Source organism: Scyliorhinus torazame, chromosome 13, assembly GCF_047496885.1.
Source record: "Scyliorhinus torazame isolate Kashiwa2021f chromosome 13, sScyTor2.1, whole genome shotgun sequence".
Lineage (NCBI taxonomy): Eukaryota > Metazoa > Chordata > Chondrichthyes > Carcharhiniformes > Scyliorhinidae > Scyliorhinus > Scyliorhinus torazame.
Window position 1 is genome coordinate 5,685,123 of NC_092719.1, and position 20,386 is coordinate 5,705,508.

Here is a 20,386-nt window from a genome sequence, read left to right on the forward strand (position 1 = left end):
TCTCTCATTCCCTGTTCCCCTCCCCCAATCACTGCCTCTCCAAGTCTGTTTTTGCCTGCACGTGAGAGCTGTCCACAGTCTCCAGCCTGCCTGACAGGGCCCATCAGAAGTCAGCTGCTCTCTCTGGCTCTCCAATGGTATGTTAGGCGAGATATTTCTCCACAGTGTTCGAGTGCTTGTGATGAGCGTGCTCCGCAGAGGGTAGAGGGAGAGTATACCGGTGTTTGCTTTGGATCGCAGCCACTGTGTGTGTGTGTGTGTGTGTGCTCCTGATGCAGAGAGCTAGGAGGCAGCTTCAGATTGAGCTGGTGTTGTAGGGGCTCCTTGCCCATGGAGCATGGCTGTGCCGAGAGTCCAGAGGACGGGATACAATGAGCTGAATGCAGCCCTAAAGCCTGAGGCCTAGCTGATGTGATTTTTATGTGTGTTTTAACAGTATCGTATTGTGATCCAAATGTGCTTTGCATGTGAAAAGACTTTGAGGACATTATTAAAAAGATGGTCTTGGCAAAATCAGCGTTTGAGCTGTTAGAAAAGTGGCGTGTTAACTGGGCTGGACCAGTGGGGCGAAGGGAACCTCTTAAAATCTAATTGTTGGAAGATTCTTCAATGTGATCGAGTCAACGCTGGAACCGATTTTGAGACTGAACAAAGGAAGAACGTTTTTTATTGTCATAGAAGTTCCTTTGTCGAGCGCGGAAAGGTTTCAAAAATCTATTATTGCTCAACGTGTTAGCTGAGGAAACGCGAGAAGGTCATGAAAGCTGGAGGGGCCTGAGTAGTTTATAATCGCTTCGCGCATCAGTCTGAAGTTGCCATCCGTACCTTTTAAAAAGCGGCAACAATCCATTTGATTTAAATGGGTTAATTCCACTCTGCAAAAGTATCAAAGAGAAAAATGCAAAGAAGAGTGGATCAAAACATTTGTATTCCAAATTATACTTCATGCAAAAAAAAATCTTACATTGAGGGTTGCAAATAAAGGAATGCAGCGTTTAATGGCACACCTGCCCAGTGTCTCATACTCTACCCTCTCTGAACTTGAGGTTTTGAAAACTCTGCTGCCCCTGTCCTGAACTAATTTCAATCTCCTGGCTCCCATCATCCCTCTGCTCGCGCACCCATTCTTCTTTTTCATTCTTTGCCCGGCTGGGCCAGCATTTATTGCCCGCCCCTAATTAAGATTGTGGTGCCGGGGGTGCCTTGTTCAACCGCTGCAGTCCCTGCGAACATGCGGATAAAGAGCAGGAGGAGGCCATTCAGCCCCTCGAACCTGCTCCGCCATTTAATGAGATGATGGCTGATCTGACACTGGGCGCAATCGCACGGCCATGTCACGCCCGGTTCGGTGACGCCGTTAGATCTCGCGAGAGGCCTCTCGGAAGATTTGCGACACTCGGAACACCTCGCGAGATCTCGGGCGAGTTCCATATTAACATATTTTCATGAGCCTAATATAACTGCGGCCGATTATCCCGAGGCTCGGGATCGAACGCCCGCACCTGGGAGACGTCATCAAGGCTCCGTTTAGCATCGATCCACACAAACATGGATCAGGCATAACAGCACCTGGGGGGGGGCCCAGGCAGTGGTCTGGGCAGGGTGGTACCCTGGCACTCCTGCTGGCAGCTGGGCACCCTGGCACTGCCAGCCTGGAACCTTGACACTGCCGCATGGTTACCTGGCAATGCCACCCAGGTGACAATTCCAGGCTGTCGAGGGCACTGATAGGGTGCCCCGTAGCACTGCCAGGCTGTCTGGGGCACTGATAGGGTGCCCAGGTAGCACTGCCAGGCTGTCTGGGGCACTGATAGGGTGCCCAGGTAGCACTGCCAGGCTGTCTGGGGCACTGATAGGGTGCCCAGGTAGCACTGCCAGGCTGTCTGGGGCACTGATAGGGTGCCCAGGTAGCACTGCCAGGCTGCCTGGGGCACTGATAGGGTGCCCAGGTAGCACTGCCAGGCTGTCTGGGGCACTGATAGGGTGCCCAGGTAGCACTGCCAGGCTGTCTTGGGCACTAATAGGGTGCCCAGGTAGCACTGCCAGGCTGCCTGGGGCACTGATAGGGTGCCCTGGTAGCACTGCCTGGCTGCCTGGGCCACTGATAGGGTGCCCAGGTAGCACTGCCAGGCTGTCTGGGGCACTGATAGGGTGCCCAGGTAGCACTGCCAGGCTGCCTGGGCCACTGATAGGGTGCCCAGGTGACAATGCCAGGCTGCCTGGGGTACTGATAGGGTGCCCAGGTAGCACTGCCAGGCTGCCTGGGTCACTGATAGGGTGCCCAGGTAGCACTGCCAGGCTGTCTGGGCCACTGATAGGGTGCCCAGGTAGCACTGCCAGGCTGCCTGGGCACTGCCAGAGTGCCGGGTGCCAGCTTGCCCGCGTCAGGATTCGGACCTGGGAGTGCCCTGCCCATAAGAGGTGGGGTGATGGGGGGGACTCGAGGACCCCCCTAAGAGGTAATTTGGAGGATCCGGAGGCCTCAGTGGGGTGGCTGAGGAAGTTGAGAAATCGGGGCAACATTTAAAATCTCTTCCTACAAATGAGCTAAGTGCGGCCTCGGTGGGGCATTCCTCGCCGAGGCCAAAAAAAACCAAAGTACTGTTTGATAGCGGTGTCGAGAAACACCCCGCTATTCGCGCCCAATATGGGATCACACCCACTAACCTCAAACCTGCATTTGCTTATCCCCAGTTTCCTTTTACCTCCTTGCTTACCAAAAGTCTATCCACCTCTGCCTTCAAAATATTCAAGGACTCTGCTGCCAGCACCTTTTGAGGAAGAGTTCCAGAGACTCATCGCCTCTGAGAGAAAACCTTTCTCCTCTTCTCTCTGAAATGAGTGACCCCTTGTTCTAGGTTCTCCCACCAGAGGAAACATCTTCCCTCATCTGCCCTGTCAATAACCCTGAGGATCTTCAAGGTTTTGATCAAGTCGCCTCCCACTCTTCTAAACTCCAGCAGAGTTTCATGCATCACTAATCCGGCCACAAAACCATCGATGTTCAGAGCAAGAAAGGAGGCCATTCAGCCCATCTAGTCTAGGCTGACTGACAAGGAGTTGTCCGTGCAGCTTCGCCCCACTTTCCAGCTCTCGGTCCACAGTCTTGTATTTACCACGCTTCTCGGGCATATCCAAGTAGTTTTTGACAGCAGGTTTGTGTCACCGCCAACCCTTCAGGCAGTGAGTTCCTGACCCCTACCCCCCCCCCCCCCTTCTTGAATTCCCGCTCAAATCCCCTCTGCTGAGATGCTGCATGGTGTGTGGAGTCGACTCGAGTCTCCTACACTGCCTTTTGTTTAATTCATGTCTCGTGATTGAAGCTAAACTCTGCTTTGCAGACTCAAAAGCCTTGACAAGGAGTCCTCCAGACAGGGCAGCAGGGTGGCACAGTGGGTTAGCCCTGCTGCCTCACGGCGCCGAGGTCCCAGGTTCGATCCCGGTTCTAGGTCACTGTCCGTGTGGAGTTTGCACATTCTCCCCGTGTTTGCGTGGGTCTCACCCCCACAACCCAGGGCAGGTGGATTGAAACACTAAATTGCCCCTTAATTGGAAAAATGAATTGAGTACTGTAAATTTATTTGAAAAAAGAGTCCTCCAGACTCGAAACGTTAACCATCTTCTCGCTCCACAGATTCTGTCAGCCCTGCTGAGATTGTCCCGCATTTTCTGTTTTTGTTTGCCGATTCACGCTTTGACTAACTGTTGCGAGGGCGAAGGTGAGATGTTATTCACGCACCATAGCCTTGTCCACCTCGGGAAAATCTCTCCTCAATTTCCTTTGCCCCAAAGAGAACAACCCCAGCCTCTTCGAACGGTACCTGAAACCCCCTCATCCTCGATGAGAGGAAAGTCTTTTCTGAACTGGACATCAGGAGCGTGCATAGATTCGGTGAGCCGGTAAAACTTTGGCAGATGGAGTATCGCGTGGGAAAATGTGACCTTGTCCAATTTGGCAGGGAGAATAAAAAAGCAGCAAATGATTTAAATAGACAGAGACAGCAGAACTCTGAGATCGAGGGGTCTGGGTGTCCTGCTTCATGAATCACTAAAAGTTAATCCACAGGAAGAGCACGCGGTTGAGGAGGCAAAATGACATGTTGTTTCTTCCAAGGGGAGTGGAATATTAAAGTAGGGATGCTTTGCTACAGTTGTACAGTTGATCAGACCTAACTCAAGGAAGGACATAATTGCTTGAGAAGAGGTTCAGCGAAGGTTCACGCGACTGATCACTGGGAGGAGGGGTTACCTTTTGAGGAAAGGTTGAGCATTTTGAGTCATTATCCATTGCCGTTTCGGCGAATGAGGCGCGATCTTATTGAAACGTATAAGATCCTGGGGCGACTTGACAGGTTGGACACTGAGAGGATGTTTCCCTGCATGGGAGAGACTGGAATTTGGGGTCACGGTTTAAAAACAAGAGGCTTCCCATTTGCAATGGCGAGGGGGAGACTAGTTTTCTCTCAGAGGGGGGGGGGGGTTGTGTATTTGTGGAATGTTCCCCCTCAGACAGTGGGGGAGGCAGCGGGTCATTGAAAACTTTTCAAGGCAGAGGTCGATAGATTCTTGACTATTCTTGAAGAGGGTCAAAGGGCATTGGCGGTAGGCAGGACAGCGGAGGCCACTTATTGAATGGCGAAGCAGGTTCAATGAACAAATGGCCGACTTCTGCTCCTAATTTCTATGTTAGTATGTGTGTACATATGGAACCATTATGTTAAATCCCCTCTGCATCCTCTCAAATACCGTTCCTTCTATCCGAAAGCGTAATAAGCAGAACAGGATGCAACGCTCTTGATGTTCCATCAATTAATCACGAGACGAGTAGTGAACGAAACTGAGGCTTTAATGAGCTAAACAGAAAGCCTCCTGGCCTCTGATCCCGAACTGGGGCAGGGCCAGAGGTCGGCCACCTTTATACCGAGCCCGAGGGGAGGCGCAGCCATTAGGCAGTGGTTTACCACATTACATGTAATACAGTAACAGTTTACCACAATACACATAATATACTAACAGCGGTTTACCATATTTACCCCCTGTTAAAAAAAGAGTCCAGCGGGGGTGAAGTGGACTTAAAGGCCAAGTCTCGGGGGCTTTGATCTTCCGCCGTGATCGCCTCAGTCCCGGCTGTGGTGTGGGCACCGGTGTCGAGACCTGCGCGTCCGGGAGCGTGTTGTCCTCTTCTTCACCCAGTAGTTGAGTCGGTGGAGGGGGGAACGGCGTGTGGGCGGGGGTGGAGGTGATGGTCGCCGGTGGGCCTGTGGGTGCCAGACCTTGAAGTAGCCGGGTAGCGGTGGAGGGAGACGGGGTAGGGTCGGGGGTGGTGGTGATGGTCGCTGGGGAACTTGCGGGTGCCAAATCCCGGAGGGAGACTGTGTCCTGCCGCCCGTCCTGATGTGCCACGTAGGCATATTGTGGATTGGCATGCAGGAGCATGATCTTCTCGATGAGGGGGTCTGATTTATGGCTCCTCGCATGCTTCCGGAGGAGGACGGGCCCTGGGACTGTCAGCCAGGATGGGAGCGATACCCCGGAGGTGGACTTCCTGGGGAAGGCAAACATACGTTCGTGCGGGGTCTCGTTGGTGGCAGTGCCCAGGAGCGACCGGATGGAGTGGGGCGCATCGGAGAGGACCTCCTGCCAGTGGGAGACTGGTAGACTTCTGGACCGTAGGGCCAGGAGGACGGCCTTCCAGACCGTCGTGTTCTCCCTCTCCACCTGTCCGTTCCCCCGGGGGTTGTAGCTGGTCGTCCTGCTGGAGGCGATGCCCTTGCTGAGCAGGAATTGACGCAACTCGTCGCTCATGAAGGAGGAGCCCCGATCGCGATGGATGTAGGTGGGAAAACCGAACAAAGTGAAGAGACTGTGCAGGGCCTTGATGACAGTGGCAGAGGTCATGTCAGGGCATGGGATGGCAAAGGGGAATCATGAGTACTCGTCAACAACGTTGAGGAAGTACACGTTAGGGTCAGTGGAGGGGAGGGGCCCTTTGAAGTGGATGCTGAGGCGTTCAAAGGGGCGGGAAGCCTTTACCAGGTGCGCTTTGTCTGGCCGATAGAAGTGCGGTTTGCACTCCGCGCAGACCTGCAGTCCCTGGTCATGGTCCTGACCTCCTCGATGGAGTAAGGCAGGTTGCGAGCCTTGATAAAATGAAAAAAGCGGGTGACCCCTGGGTGACAGAGGTCACTGTGGAGGGCCCAAAGTCGGTCAACTTGTGCGATGGCACATGTACCGCGGGATAGGGCATCTGGGGGCTCATTGAGCTTCCCAGGTCGGGACACAATATCGTAGTTGTAGGTGGAGAGTTCGATCCTCTACCTCAGAATCTTGTCGTTCTTGATCTTGCCCCGCTGTGTGTTATTAAACATGAAGGCAACCGACCGTTGGTCAGTGAGGAGAGTGAATCGCCAGCCGGCCAGGTAATGCCTCCAATGTCGCACAGCTTCTACAATGGCTTGGAGGCATGGAGGGTACGGGAGACGAAAGCCACGGGCCTGCCCGCCTGGTTGAGGGTAGCGGCCAGAGCAAAGTCCGACGCATCGCTCTCCACCTGGAACGGAATGGACTCATCCACAGCATGCATCGCGGCTTTGGCAATGTCTGCCTTGATGCGGTTGAAGGCCAGGCGGGCCTCAGCCGTCAGGGGAAAAATGGTGGATTTAATGAGCGGACGGGCCTTGTCCGCATAATTGGGGACCCACTGGGCATAGTAAGAGAAGAACAACCGGCCTCTCTTCAGGACCTTGGGGCAGTGGGGGAGGGGAAGTTCCATGAGGGGACGCATGGGGTCGGGCCCTAGGACTCCGTTTTCCACAACGTAGGATGGCTCGGCGGGTTGTGCGGAAAACGCATTTCTCCTTATTGTAGGTGAGGATCAGGAGTTTAGCGTGTGGAGGAAATGCCGGAGGTTTTCGCCATGGTCCTGCTGGTCATGGCCGCAGATGGTGACATTATCTAAGTACGGGAACGTGGCCCGCAGCCCGTATTGTCAACCATTCGGTCCATTTCTCGTTGGAAGACCGAGACCCCATTGGTGACGCCGAAGGGAACCCTGAGGAAGTGGTAGAGGCGACTATCTGCCTCGAAGGCAGTGTATTGGCGGTCCTCCGGGCGGATAGGGAGCTGGTGGTATGCGGACTTCAAGTCAACTGTGGAGAAGACTCGATACTGCGCAATCTGATTGACCATGTCAGATATGCGGGGGAGGGGGTACGCATCGAGCTGCAAGTACTGGTTGATGGTCTGACTGTAGTCGATGACCATTCGGTGCTTCTCCCCAGTCTTGACGACCACCACTTGGGATCTCCAGGGGCTGGTACTAGCCTCAATGATCCCCTCTCGTAGGTGTCGCTGGACCTCCGACCTGATAAAGGCCCTGTCCCGGGCACTGTATCGTCTGCTCCTAGTGGCAGTCAGTCTTACAGTCCGGGGTGAGATTAGCGAAGAGCGAGGGTGGAGTGACCTTAAGGGTCGCGAGGCTACAGACGGTGAGGGGGGCAGGGGTCCACCGAACTTTAAGGTAAGGCTTTGGAGGTGGCACTGGAAGTTGGGCCCCAGTAATAGGGCAGCACAGAGATGGGGGAGGACGTAGAGCTTAAAGTTAGTGTACTCTACACCTTGTATCGAAAGGGTCGCGATACAGTACCCCCGGGTTTCTACGGAATGTGATCCGGAAGCCAGGGAGATTTTCTGGGTCGCGGGTAAAATTGGGAGGGAGCAGCTCCTTACCGTATCTGGGTGTATGAAGCTGTCTGTGCTCCCGGAGTCGAAGAGGCATACCGTCTTGTGCCCGTTGATCCGGACGGTCATCTTGGATTTCGTGAGGTGATGAGGTCAAGACTGGTCGAGTGTGATGGAGGCGAGCGTCGGAAGGTGATGGGCGGGCCGGTCGGAGGTAGCAGCGACCAGCGTACGACTGGGTGAGCAGGGGTCCCGGAAGGCTGCGGAGTGGTCCCAAGATGGCGGCCCCCATGTGTCGCGCGTGGCGGGTAGCAGCGAAGATGGCGGCGCCCACGGGTCGCACATTGCGGGTGGCGCGGCAGCTGGGGGTGGCCCCGACAGGCAGCAGGCAGCGCTGCTGGGCCTAGGAACCTTAGGGACAGGTCGGGCCTGGCAGACTTTGGCGAGGTGGCCCTTCCTCCCACACCCGTTGCAAGTCGCGTTCCGTGCAGGGCAGCGCTGTCTGGGATGCTTACAATGGCCGCAAAAGTAGCATTTCGGGCTTCCAGCGTTGGCGGGCTGTTGCGCGGCACAGGCTTGCACCAGACTCGAGTCGGATGATGGCGGCGCCCACGAGGTCCACGAAGGTGCCGCGTGGTCGGGCGTGGAGGACTCCATGTCCTAGAAAGCCACTTCCAGTGAGTTTGAGAGTTGCACTGTCTCTGGGAGGCCGAGTGTACCCCCTTCCAGCAATCGCTGGCGGATGTAATTGGATTTAGTGCCCGCGACATAGGCGTCTCTGATCAGAAGCTCCGTGTGTTGGACAGCCGATACCGCCTGGCAAGCACAGTTCCGGCCGAGTACCCACAAGGCACGCAGGAATTCGGCTTGTGATTCACCGGGACGTTGTCGCCTCGTGGAAAGGAGGTGCCTGGCGTACACCTCGTTTACTGCCTTTACGTACTGTCCCTTCAGCAGCATTATCGCCTCCGTATACGAGGGGGTGTCTCTGATAAGAAGGAAAACTTGCGGGCTCACCCGTGCATTGAGTATTTGAAGCTTTTGGAGGTCGGTGACATCGTCGGTGGAGGATCCGAGGTAAGCTTCGAAGCAGCTTAGCCAGTGCTCGAATGTCGTAGTGGCGTCGGCTGCTTGTGGGTCCAGCTCCAGGCGATCAGGCTGAGTGATGAATTCACCTTAAAAGTTTAGCTTATTAAATTGATATGCCATCAATTAACACAAGATGAGTAGTGAACGAAACTGAGGCTTTAATAAGCTAAACAGAAAGCCTCTTGGCCTCTGATCCCGAACTGGGGCAGGGCCAGAGGTCAGCCACCTTTATACCAAGCCCGAGGGGAGGCGGAGCCATCAGGCAGTGGTTTACCACAATACATGTCGTACAGTAACAGTTTACCACAATACATATAATATACTAACAGTGGTTTACCACAGCTCTCTTTGTTGCTTAACTAGAGCTTTATAAAGTTCAGCGTAACTCCCCTACATTGGGGCTCAGCACAGTTGATGGTTGGGGTCTCGCCCCCAGACAGGATATTGTGAATATCAAACATCGGAGAATGAGACAAATGGTTAAGGACACACATGTTGTATGGTTGATATCACTTCTTGAGAACAGTCCCTGTGCAAATTCAGTGTCTGCCTTTTGATGAAACACTCTCTGAAGAACACTGAGTAAATATTTAGGCAGAGTGTTTAACTGAAACCGGAACCTTCTGTTTGATTTGTAACATTGTGTGAATTGACTTAAGTGCATTGCACAGTACACTGTACGCTACACAAAACTAGCCAAAATCCAGCCAATAGCATCAATTATAACCACTCTTGATCTCAGGGATTTGATGGGTGGGGAAGGTGGGGTAAAGGATTCGGCTTGATAACCAGGAACAAAGATTCCTATTGTTATCTTCTGTTCTAGAAGCTACTTGCCAGACATGAATTCAATCTTGTCAAATGTACTTTATAAATTTTGTTTGAGCTGTCGACATATTTCCAAGGGATTGGCAAACTTTCTCTTCAGATCAGTAGAAGGAATCTGAAGTTCTACTTTATCTTAAAGCACGTCAAATTTGAATGTGCAAGCGTAATACTGAACGTGTTCTGAATCATTACAAAGCCATGCATCATCTGCCCAAATCCCCGAGGCCCAGAACGAGCGTCGCTACGAAAGTCAAATGTTGTTAATGCACAAATTCAGTGATTTTTTGGGGCGGTATTTTTAGATATCATACCTGGCCGTTTTCTTGTGGAAGCCGCAGACCAGTGGGTTTGATCACCTTCAGCAAAATTATAACCGTTGTGTTCTTCACTGTACAACACACCTCGTTGCGGTTCGGATTTGGTACTGAGGTCGCCACGTCCAATGATGAAACCATCGTCTGAGTCGTAGTCCTCAAGGACCATATCATCACTTTTTGTGTCGGAGTTGTCGTGGTCGCGATGTCCAAAGAAGTGATGGTCTGGGGCGGGATTCTCCCCTACCCGGCGGGGCGGGGGGTCCCGGCGTGATGGAGTGGCGGGAACCACTCCGGGGTCGGGCCGCCCCAAAGGTGCAGAAGTCTCCACACCTTTAGGGGCCAGACCCTCACCTTGAGGGGCTAGGCCCGCGCCGGAGCGGTTTCCGCTCCACCGGCTGGCGGGAAAGGCCTTTGGCGCCACGCCAGCCGGCGCCGAAAGGTCTTCGGCGGGCAACGCGGGTCGGCGCATGCGCAGGAGCGTCAGCGGCTGCTGACATCATCCCCGCGCATGCGCAGGGTTGGGGGTCTGTTCCGCCTCCGCCATAGTGAAGACCATGGCGAAGGCGGAAGAAAAAGAGTGCCCCCACGGCACAGGCCCGCCCGCGGATCGGTGGGCCCTGATCGCGGGCCAGGCCACCGTGGGGGCACCCCCTGGGGCCAGATCGACCCGCGCCCCCCTCAGGACCCCGGAGCCCGCCCGCGCCGCCTTGTCCCGCCGTTCAAAAGGTGGTTTAATCCACGCTGGTGGGACAGGCATTCGAGCAGCGGGACTTCGGCCCGTCGCGGGCCGGAGAATCGGCGGGGGTGGGCCCGCCAACCGGCGCTGTGCGATACCCACCGCCGCCGAATCTCTGGTGGCGGAGACTTCGGGACACGGCGGGGGCGGGATTCACGCCAGCCCCCGGCAATTCTCCGACCCGGCGGGGGGTCGGAGAATCCCGCCCCTGGTCCTTGAAGACTACGACTCAGACGATGGTTTCATCATTGGACGTGGCGACCTCTGTACCAAATCCGAACCGCAACGAGATGGGTTGTACAGTGAAGAAACATAACACAACAATAACAACAAATAAAGAGGACAAATACAATTTGTTACAGATATACAGTACATTAGAGAAACCCAGCTGATGTATCTAGTGAACTTTTTTATTGAATTAACTGATGATATATAAATTTTGTTGTAATTTTTTCCATCTTTTCCCCCTCTCTTGAAGGAAATTATTCACACAAGTATAGTTTATGGCTTTGCGCAGTTGGGCACTTCCCATTGAGCAACCTGGAATTGGCTGTTCTACTTGATGATGGGATCCTGAGTCAAACCCAATCCAATACTCACAACTGTCTGAACACTTACCTCCCAATAGTTTGACACTCAGCCATAAGGAGCTTGGCCAATGATTGTCCCTCCGTGGTCCCCGGAATAAAGTCCATGTAAAAAGATGAAGTCGCCATAGTCCCAGATGACCGTAGGCTGCTTTCCCCTTTGAGGCGGGGAGCTGATTGGTGGTGGTTTCACCTGAGGGTCACCACACCTCAGGCGAGGGGCAAGGTTGAGAAGGAGGGGCCTTCATGAATAACCCTCAAGACACCATCAGCTCACCCATCACAATCCCTGAGGTCAAACGTTGGACTTGGCCTGGCCATACATTGCAAATTCCAAAGTCCATGATCCAGTCACTGGCAGAGAAATTCAGTTGTACTGTTTTGGAGCATTGTGGGTATTACTCTTTCCTATCAAATTGGCAGGACGTCTGGTGGGGCAGGGCGTAGGGCTTCTTCTTCTGAGTCAGAAGTTCCGGGTTCGAAACCCACTCCAGAACTTGGCCCACGAAGCTGTGTTCATAACTTGGCCGAAAAGATGGATTATCAACTTATCATTCATTCCAACTCACATCAGTGGTAGGTGGTAAGGGTAGGAGAGATTCCTGGTCAACGTTGTGACGGAAAGAGCATTGGAGCCTCTGCCATCGCTATCATGGGGGCCGGTTTAGCTCACTTGGCTGGACAGCTAGAATCATAGAATCACTACAATGCAGAAGGAGGCCATTCAGCCCATCGAGTCTTCCGCGACCCTTTGAAAGGGCACCCTACTATCCCCGTAGCCCAGTGACCCCACCTAACCTTTTGGACACTAAGGACAATTTAGCGTGGCCAATCCACCTAACCTGCACGTCTTTGGACTGTGGGAGGAAACCGGAGCACCCGGAGGAAACCCACGCAGACACGGGGAGAACGTGCAGACTCCGCACAGACAGTGACCCAAGCCGGAATTTAACCCGGGACTCTGGCGCTGGGCTAACCACTGCGCTCTCTAGCTGGTTTGTGATGCAGAACGAGGCCGGCAGCGCGGGTTCAATTCCCGTACCGGCTGAGGTTATTCAGGAAGGCCCCGCCCTCTCAACCTTGCCCCTCGCCCGAGGTGTGGTGACCCTCGGGTTAAATCACCGCCAGTCAGCTCCCCCCCTCAAAGGGGAAAGCAGCCTGTGGCCATCTGGGACTGTGGCGACTTTACTTTTATCATTATCCAGCCTACAACAGGCAAGTAAAAATGTATTTTGATGCAGAAACCCCGGTCTCTGTGAGTGATGTGTAACAAATCGCCACCATCAAATTGAAGCCTGAATAGTGGGCGTCTGGGAGTAAGATCTCGGCAATTCAAAAACAGAGGTTTTATTTACTCCTTCTTGTGAAGCCAGTTGAAGGGTCCAGCCTGCTTTTTACAGTGTGGTTACTGAATTCTAACACTGCAGGATTCGCTGGCATCTATTTCAATTGGTCTCGCAAACTGTCGTTATAGCGAAAGCAGGAATGTAAAGGATCTACCATTACACCTCACATTAAAACATAATACTGCAGACCAATTTATTGGTCAGTCCCCGGACTAAAGACATTTATAGGAAGTGTGCTTTACAAAGGATTTCCTTTGGGGAAGGCTGCAGACTCTCTCTCTGCTGGGTGTGCGAGGTATAGTCCAAAGCTGCCGAGTTGAGCCAGCGGCTTCAATGTGCTGTGTTGTGAAGCTCGTTGCCTCGAGAAAGATCCCGGTTTCTCCAATGTGGGAGCAGCAAAGTCTTTCCCTTGAGGATTAGCAGTTTGGAGCTGCCTGTTTTGTTGGAGCTCTTGAGGGTGGGTGCCACTTTGCCGCTCTGTCTGAATGTTTCCTTTCTCACTGCCCCTCACCTGGCCCGGGTCTGACCATTCCCTCTACTCTCTTTCAGATGACGGAAGGGCGTCGCTGTCAGGTACACCTCCTCGACGACAGGAAACTGGAACTTCTTGTTCAGGTAAAGAGATTTATCAGCCGCCGGCTTCTTTATAAAGAGTAACACGAAGGAGAACAAATACTGCAGGCACTGGAAATGAACACAGAACCTGCTGGTAAAGGCTCAGCAAGGCTAGCAGCATGTGTGGAGAGGGAAACCGAGTTAATGTTTGAGGTCATTGTCCTTTTATCGGAATTAACTCTTGTTTCTCTCGGCATAGACGCTGCCAGACTTGCTGAGCATTTCCAGCATTTTTTATTTCTTTATAAATTGTCCCGTTTGAGCCGCCTTCTCTTCGTCTTGAGCAAAGACCGTTTCATCTTCAACTTCTTGTTACTCCAGATCTTGAAGATTTACACACATGTGCACATATATATTTTATTCATATATCGATTTAGATTTATTGTCGCGTGTACCGAGGTACAGTGAAAAGTATTGTCCTGCGTACAGTCCAGACACATCGCTCCATACATGAAAAACGTAGGGCATACGATAAATACACAATGTAAATACATAGACATAATCATCGGGTGAAGCATACAGAGTGTAGTACTACTCAGTAGAGAAGATGCATGGAGAGATCAGTTCAATCCTTAACAGAGTTATTCTGGAGTCTGGTAACAGTGAGTAACGGTTGAGGACGCTGGGTCTGTACTCGTTGGAATGTAGAAGGAACTTGAAACTTCCAGGATACCTCGAGGCCTGGATAGAGTGGGTGTGGAGAGGATGTTTCCACTTGTAGGAAAAACTAGAACCAGAGGACACAATCTCAGACTAAAGGGACGATCGTTTAAAACAGAGATGAGGAGGAATTTCTTCAGCCAGAGGGTGATGAATCTGTGGAACTCTTTGCCGCAGAAGGCTGTGGAGGCCAATTCACTGAGTGTCTTTAAGACAGAGATAGACAGGTTCTTGATTAATAAGGGGATCAGAGGTTATGGAGAGGAGGCAGGAGAATGGGGATGAGAAAAATATCAGCCATGATTGAATGGCGGAGCAGACTCGATGGGCCGAGTGGCCTAATTCTGCTCCTATGTCTTATGGGAAGAAGCTATTTTTAAATCTGTTAGTGCGTGTTTTCAGACTTTTGGATCTCTTGCCCGATGGAAGAGGTTGGAAGAGAGAATAACCCGGGTGGGAAGGGTCTTTGATTATGCTGCCCACTTTCCCAAGGCAGAGGGAGGTGTAGACAGAGTCAATGGACGGGAGGAAAGTTTGCATGATGGACTGGGCTGTGTTCACGATTATGTTTATATGATGCTGGAGATCAATATATAGCAGCCTTGAATGAAGAGCGGGTGATATTTTAACGGTTTATGAGTTAGAATTGTATGAAAAGCTGATCAATGACACTGGTGTGAGTGTGGCTGCGTTAACATTAGAGTCATGAGGATACTGGACGTCCCAGAGTATTCACGTAAACATGTGTTTGTCCAGAAAGTTTGCATTGATATGGATATTTTGTAAACAATGTTCCCCAGGCTTGGAATTACACATGGGGTTTGTTGTTGTGTAACTTAGAAGTACACCACTCGACCGATCCCTAATTGCCCTCGGACTGAGTGGCTCGCTCGGGGGCAGGTAAGAGTCAATCACCTGCTGCAGGTGTGGAGTCATGTGTAGGCCAGACAGGGGAAGGATGGTAGATTACCATCACCACACCACCATCATCCCCCACTTCTGGAAAAGTGAATTTCCATTTTCTATCAGCAATGTTACTTCCTGATAGCTTCCTGAAAAGATTGTCTTCTTGTTTTCATCCTTATAGCTCAAAACATGGGAAGATTAATAAATATTGTAGACCCTGTAAACTGCTTTGGGACATTTGGGATTGTGTACGGCAACATTCCGACTCTCATTAACCTCCAGTCTTTCCTTCCCTCACGTGTCAGATTACTGACACTGTCGGAATAAAGTAACTCTGAATGTTTTGAACATTGCGATATTAACCTCCAGAATTATTTTGTGTCTCTTAACTAATTGAATTTAAGGTAATTTATGATAATTGATTATTAAAAGCTGCCTTTGCATTATTGCATGTGGGTAACCTCATCAGTTACATCCATCTGTTGTTATAGGCCAGACAAAAATTGATTTGACGAATGTGAATTTATTAAGTGCTGACCATGACGAGCGCATAGTCCAACATCCATTGTGTCGTCGATTATAACAGATTCACCAGGTTGAAGGGTTCACGTTCTGTGATTCTACCAGATTGATAACCTTTTTTAAAATAAGTTTAGAGTATCCAATTCATTTTTTCCAATTAAGGGGCAATTTAGTGTGGCCAATCCACCTACCCTGCACATCTTTGGATTGTGGGGCCGAAACCCACGCAAACACGGGGAGAATGTGCAAACTCCACACGGAGAGTGTCCCAGAGCCGGGATCGAACCTGGGACCTCGGTGCCGTGAGGCAGCAGGGCTAACCTTGCTGCCTTTGATTGATAACTTGTGCTTCCAAACACAGGTCTACACATTGATGGGATACCGTGGTTCTGATTGTTTTCATTGCCTGTGCAAGTTATGAGCAGTGTTAAATAGATTGAATGAAGTATTGTGCAATGCTGGGGAAATGCGGGCTGGCACGGTGTCTTGTAATTGCAAGGACGTTGCAGCTATTCACAATACATGCTTGCTAGCGAGATGCCTTCTGTGTTTTACATGTTACAGAACTGTAAACATTTAGGCTGGAAATCTGTTTGTGGTTTCCCTCAAATAGGCACCCATGGGGAAACCCTCCCTGATACTGAGATGGCACGGCTGACTGGTTACGGTGAGGTGCCTCTGCCCAGGCACTACAATGGCCCCATTCTGCTTACTTCCTCACAGTTTGTTACAAACCAAAAATACAACGGGGCTGAGGGGAACGTTATCCGCCCAGTCTCACAGTTAGGCAGCCAAGTCGGAGGTGAAATATAAATTAAAAGGGGCAGTTTTCTTTTCCGACCAGCTTGGGAACAATTGTCGGTGAAAGTTAACATTGAGCAGGGAGCAGCCCCAGAGGTCAGGTGTTTGCCCAGCACCCCTGATATTGGACACTTTGACAGGAGCAGCTTGCAGGCTCAATGTGCCTCGAATTCCCCCGACACAATGACTTAACCTCTTTCGTGAACAAGAACGGTAGTTTTAAAACTGTAGCCTCCTTATGTGGGGAAGTGCTCTAAGGCCACAGTCTTGCCGTACGATGTTTGCTTTGGCCGGGTTTCAGGTGCCAGTGGTTTACATCGTGCCTTTTTCGCCGATCTGTTTAAAAATAATTTGATTATTTTAAATCTTGGAAACTTGTCCTGAATCTGCCGTCCTCTAAATGATCAGCATCTGTGGGCTTGTAACCCTTTCCCATTCATTCCCCTCCACTGCGGGGTTACTGTGAGATGTTTTATTCACTGTTATTTTACAACTCGCCTGATGAAGTGTTGCCGTTTCGCAGCTCCCCCCCCCCCCCAACAATTGGCTGACACAAATGGTGCAACCTTTTGATAAGAGTCGACCTCTCTTTAATATAATAGAAGTATTGTATTTACTTTGATGAGATTTTTTTTTAACCCTATTTTGTCGTAAAGTGTTTTTTTCCCCCCTTGGGCTCCTGTACGTGACATCAGTCAGCGATGTTGCTCGGAGGTAATGCACACAGCTCGCTAGGAAGCCTGTCTTATATCAGGAGACCTGTGAGAACCGTCGACGGGTTTTAACACAGGCATGTTATTAAACAGAGTATTAATCTGGGGCTAGGTATTTAGGGGAAGTAGACGGTTGCCATCACTGTCAATGTATCATCGCTTATAACTATTGTGCTTGCAAATTTATTTCTTCTGAGTCACCTGTGTCCCTCACCTCACCTCTCAAATATCCTTGGGCTGTCCAGAGAAAGTTTGTTTTACAGGAACGTGGTGAATCTATGAAACAAGCTCCATGGGGAGCAGTGGGGACAGAAAGACAAGAGTGAGTTGATAGATATTTGGCAGAGAAGGACGTCTGCAGGAGATAAAATAGTGTTTGGTTATTGTTGGACTTTCCGACTGGATAGAAGAATGGGAATGGTTTTGTCTGGCTTAATATGTTCTCACGTTGCTAAGTACCAGTCAATCGAATTTTGACTCAGTTCTCTAACTGTGAGCGCTGCAGTTCTGTATTTTTGACTCAGTTCTCTAACTGTGAGCTCTCAAACATACAACTCTCATCTTGCTGCTACTTTCATTTTCACCCGTTTCATTAAAAACAAATGGTACTTAACTGCGAAGTTCAGCAGATCAAACTTTGCTTGTGCGTGTGTGTGTGTGTGTGTGTGTGTGTGTGTGCGTGCACGTGCATGTGTGTGTGTGTGTTGTGTGTGTTATATGTATGTTGTGTGTTTTATGTGTGTGTGTTGTGTGTTTGTACATGTTGGGAGGTACGCTCCATGCCTCTCCGCTGATTATTCTTGCGGCAGGAGGTGGTCTCCGAGTCCTCTGGTCCCTTCGCTGTCAATGGGATTTCCCATCAAATTCACCCCACGCTGCCGGGAAACACACGGCAGGGGGATCCCCGGGGGCGGGACAGGAAGATCATGCTGGCGTGTACGACCAGAATCGTCCCCCACCCCCATTTTTTGTGTGCGCGTTGTATATATGCTGTGTGTGTGTGCCATGTGTGTATTTGTGTGTGTGTTTTGTGTCTGTGTTGTATGTTTGTGTGTTGTATGTATGTGTGTTGTGTATGTATTAAAACATAGAACATACAGTGCAGGAGGCCATTCAGCCCATCGAGTCTGCACCGACCCACTTAAGTCCTCACTTCCACCCTATCCCCGTAACCCAATAACCCCTCGTAACCTTTTTGGACACTAAGGGCAATTTATCATGGCCAATCCACCTAACCTGCGCGTCTTTGGACTGTGGGAGGAAACCGGAGCACCCGGAGGAAACCCACGCAGACACGGGGAGAACGTGCAGACTCCGCACAGACAGTGACCCAGATGGGAATCGAACCTGGGACCCTGGCGCTGTGAAGCCACAGTGCTGACCACCTGTGCTACCGTACTGCCCACAGTAGCGGGCAGCACTGTTGTGCGGGTTTTGTGTGTGTTGTGTATGTGTTGTGTGGGTTCTGTGTGTGTTGTATGTGCCGTGTGTGTTGTGTGTGTAGGTGCAATCTTGTAACTAAAAATTTTCGAATTCTCTCAACTCCCATTGATAACAACAACTTCATTTATATAACCACTTTTTCCCAACAACGGTATAACGCAGAGGCCCAAATTTACAGGTGGGTATCTAATACCTATCAGTCAAGACTGGAGTAGGGACATCAAACAAAACTCCGGACCAAAACAAGATACATAGTTGAACCAAACCACTTGTACAATTTCCATCAAATGATCTAAAGTGAGTGTGGGTGCGCTGATGAGTGGAAAGTGCTTTAATTTAGTTGAAGGTGCTGCAGCTGTCAGCTGGTTCAGACCCAGCTAAAACCCATCAGTTCATTATGACAGCCACTGCGCTTGGTATCAAAGAAATTATGTTTTACGGTGATATCTCATGTAGCAGCAGAGAAATGACAGCTCAAGGACATGCATGATATTGTCCTGCAGCTTACTAATGGTGAGGCAGAGCTCCACAAGTCATACATTCTTCAGAAAGAGGCAAAAGAACAGAAAAACCATTAGCTTTTGACATCTCAATGGTTACGAGGGCGGGGGATCAGGGGTTATGGGCAGAAGGTAGGATGATGGGGATGAGAAACATATAAGACCATAAGACGTAGGTCCAGAAATATCAGCCATGATTGAACGGCAGAGCAGACTCGATGGGCCGAATGGCCACATTTTCCTCCATGGTCTTAATGGATAATTACATAGATTTGAAATATTGTATCAAATCCATTCGGCCAAACTGGTCCACACTGGTCCATACTGGTGTTTATGCTGCACCCCCTTTAACTCCCCCTCTCAGCAGACCCTACTCTTCCTTCCCCCTCATGTGTTTATCAACTCAGCTTCTCCCTGTGATAGTGAGTTCCACAATCTCACCACTCTCCAAGTAAACACACCTCCTCCTGTATTCCCTATTTCCTCCCAATAGACGCACCTGGCTTCAAACTTTGTAAAATTACCAAATCTTCAGAAATTGCTGAGACTGGGCCAACCTTCCCCAATCACCAAGTCAGCCAACATTCGTTTGTCAACTATTCATACATCCCTCTTCCAATAAAGGGACTGAGCTGTGCACAAGACTCCAGGGACGGTCTCACCAATGCCGTGTATATTTTCAGCAAAGCTTACCCTGCGGGACTCTCCGTCGATGGGATCCTCCGTTTCGCCGGCAGCAGGTTTCCCGATGGCGTGGGGTGACCACAATGGGAAATCCCATTGGCCGGCTGCGGGAACGCAGAATCCCACTGCCGGCGGGGACGCACCATGCCGGAAAACAGGGCTGGCGGGATGGAGAATCCCGCCCCTTCTTTTATACTCTATCCCTTTAACTATAAAGGGCACAATTCCATTTGCCTCCCTTATTACCCGCTGTGCCTCCATACTAGTTTTCTCCGATTCATGAATGAGGACACTCAACATCCCACTGCACCCAAGCACTCTGAAGTTTCTCCCATTCAGGTAATATAAGAACTAGGAGCAGGAGTAGGCCATCTGGCCCCTCGAGCCTGCTCCGCCATTCAATGAGATCATGGCTGATCTTTTGTGGACTCAGCTCCACTTTCCGGCTCGAACACCATAACCCTTAATCCCTTTATTCTTCAAAAAACTATCTATCTTTATCTTAAAAACATTTAATGAAGGAGCCTCTACTGCTACACTGGGCAAGGAATTCCATAGATTCACAACCCTTTGGGTGAAGAAGTTCTTCCTAAACTCAGTCCTAAATCTACTTCCCCTTATTTTGAGGCTATGCCCCCTAGTTCTGCTTTCACCCGCCAGTGGAAACAACCTGCCCGCATCTATCCTATCTATTCCCTTCATAATTTTATATGTTTCTATAAGATCCCCCCTCATCCTTCAAAATTCCAACGAGTACAGTCTCAGTCTACTCAACCTCTCCTCGTAATCCAACCCCTTCAGCTCTGGGATTAACCTAGTGAATCTCCTCTGCACACCCTCCAGTGCCAGTATGTCCTTTCTCAAGTAAGGAGACCAAAACTGAACACAATACTCCAGGTGTGGCCTCACTAACACCTTATACGTAGCCTTTCCATTTTTCCGACCAAAGTAATATTAGA

At 50.7% G+C, this 20,386-nt stretch overlaps 1 protein-coding gene across 13 annotated transcripts in view; it reads left to right on the plus strand.

Annotated features, from left to right (window-relative positions):
- Positions 1-20,386, plus strand: part of frmd4a (FERM domain containing 4A) — a 796,670-nt gene that overhangs the window by 423,155 nt on the left and 353,129 nt on the right. For 11 of the 13 annotated variants that reach the window (XM_072470969.1, XM_072470973.1, XM_072470968.1 and 8 more), the window contains one exon: positions 13,133-13,198. In XM_072470969.1, the coding sequence (XP_072327070.1) occupies positions 13,133-13,198 (66 nt within the window). Of the gene's footprint in view, positions 1-25; positions 138-13,021; positions 13,041-13,132; positions 13,199-20,386 lie in introns of those variants that run through there. The other 2 variants (XM_072470972.1, XM_072470975.1) reach the window with 2 other exon arrangements.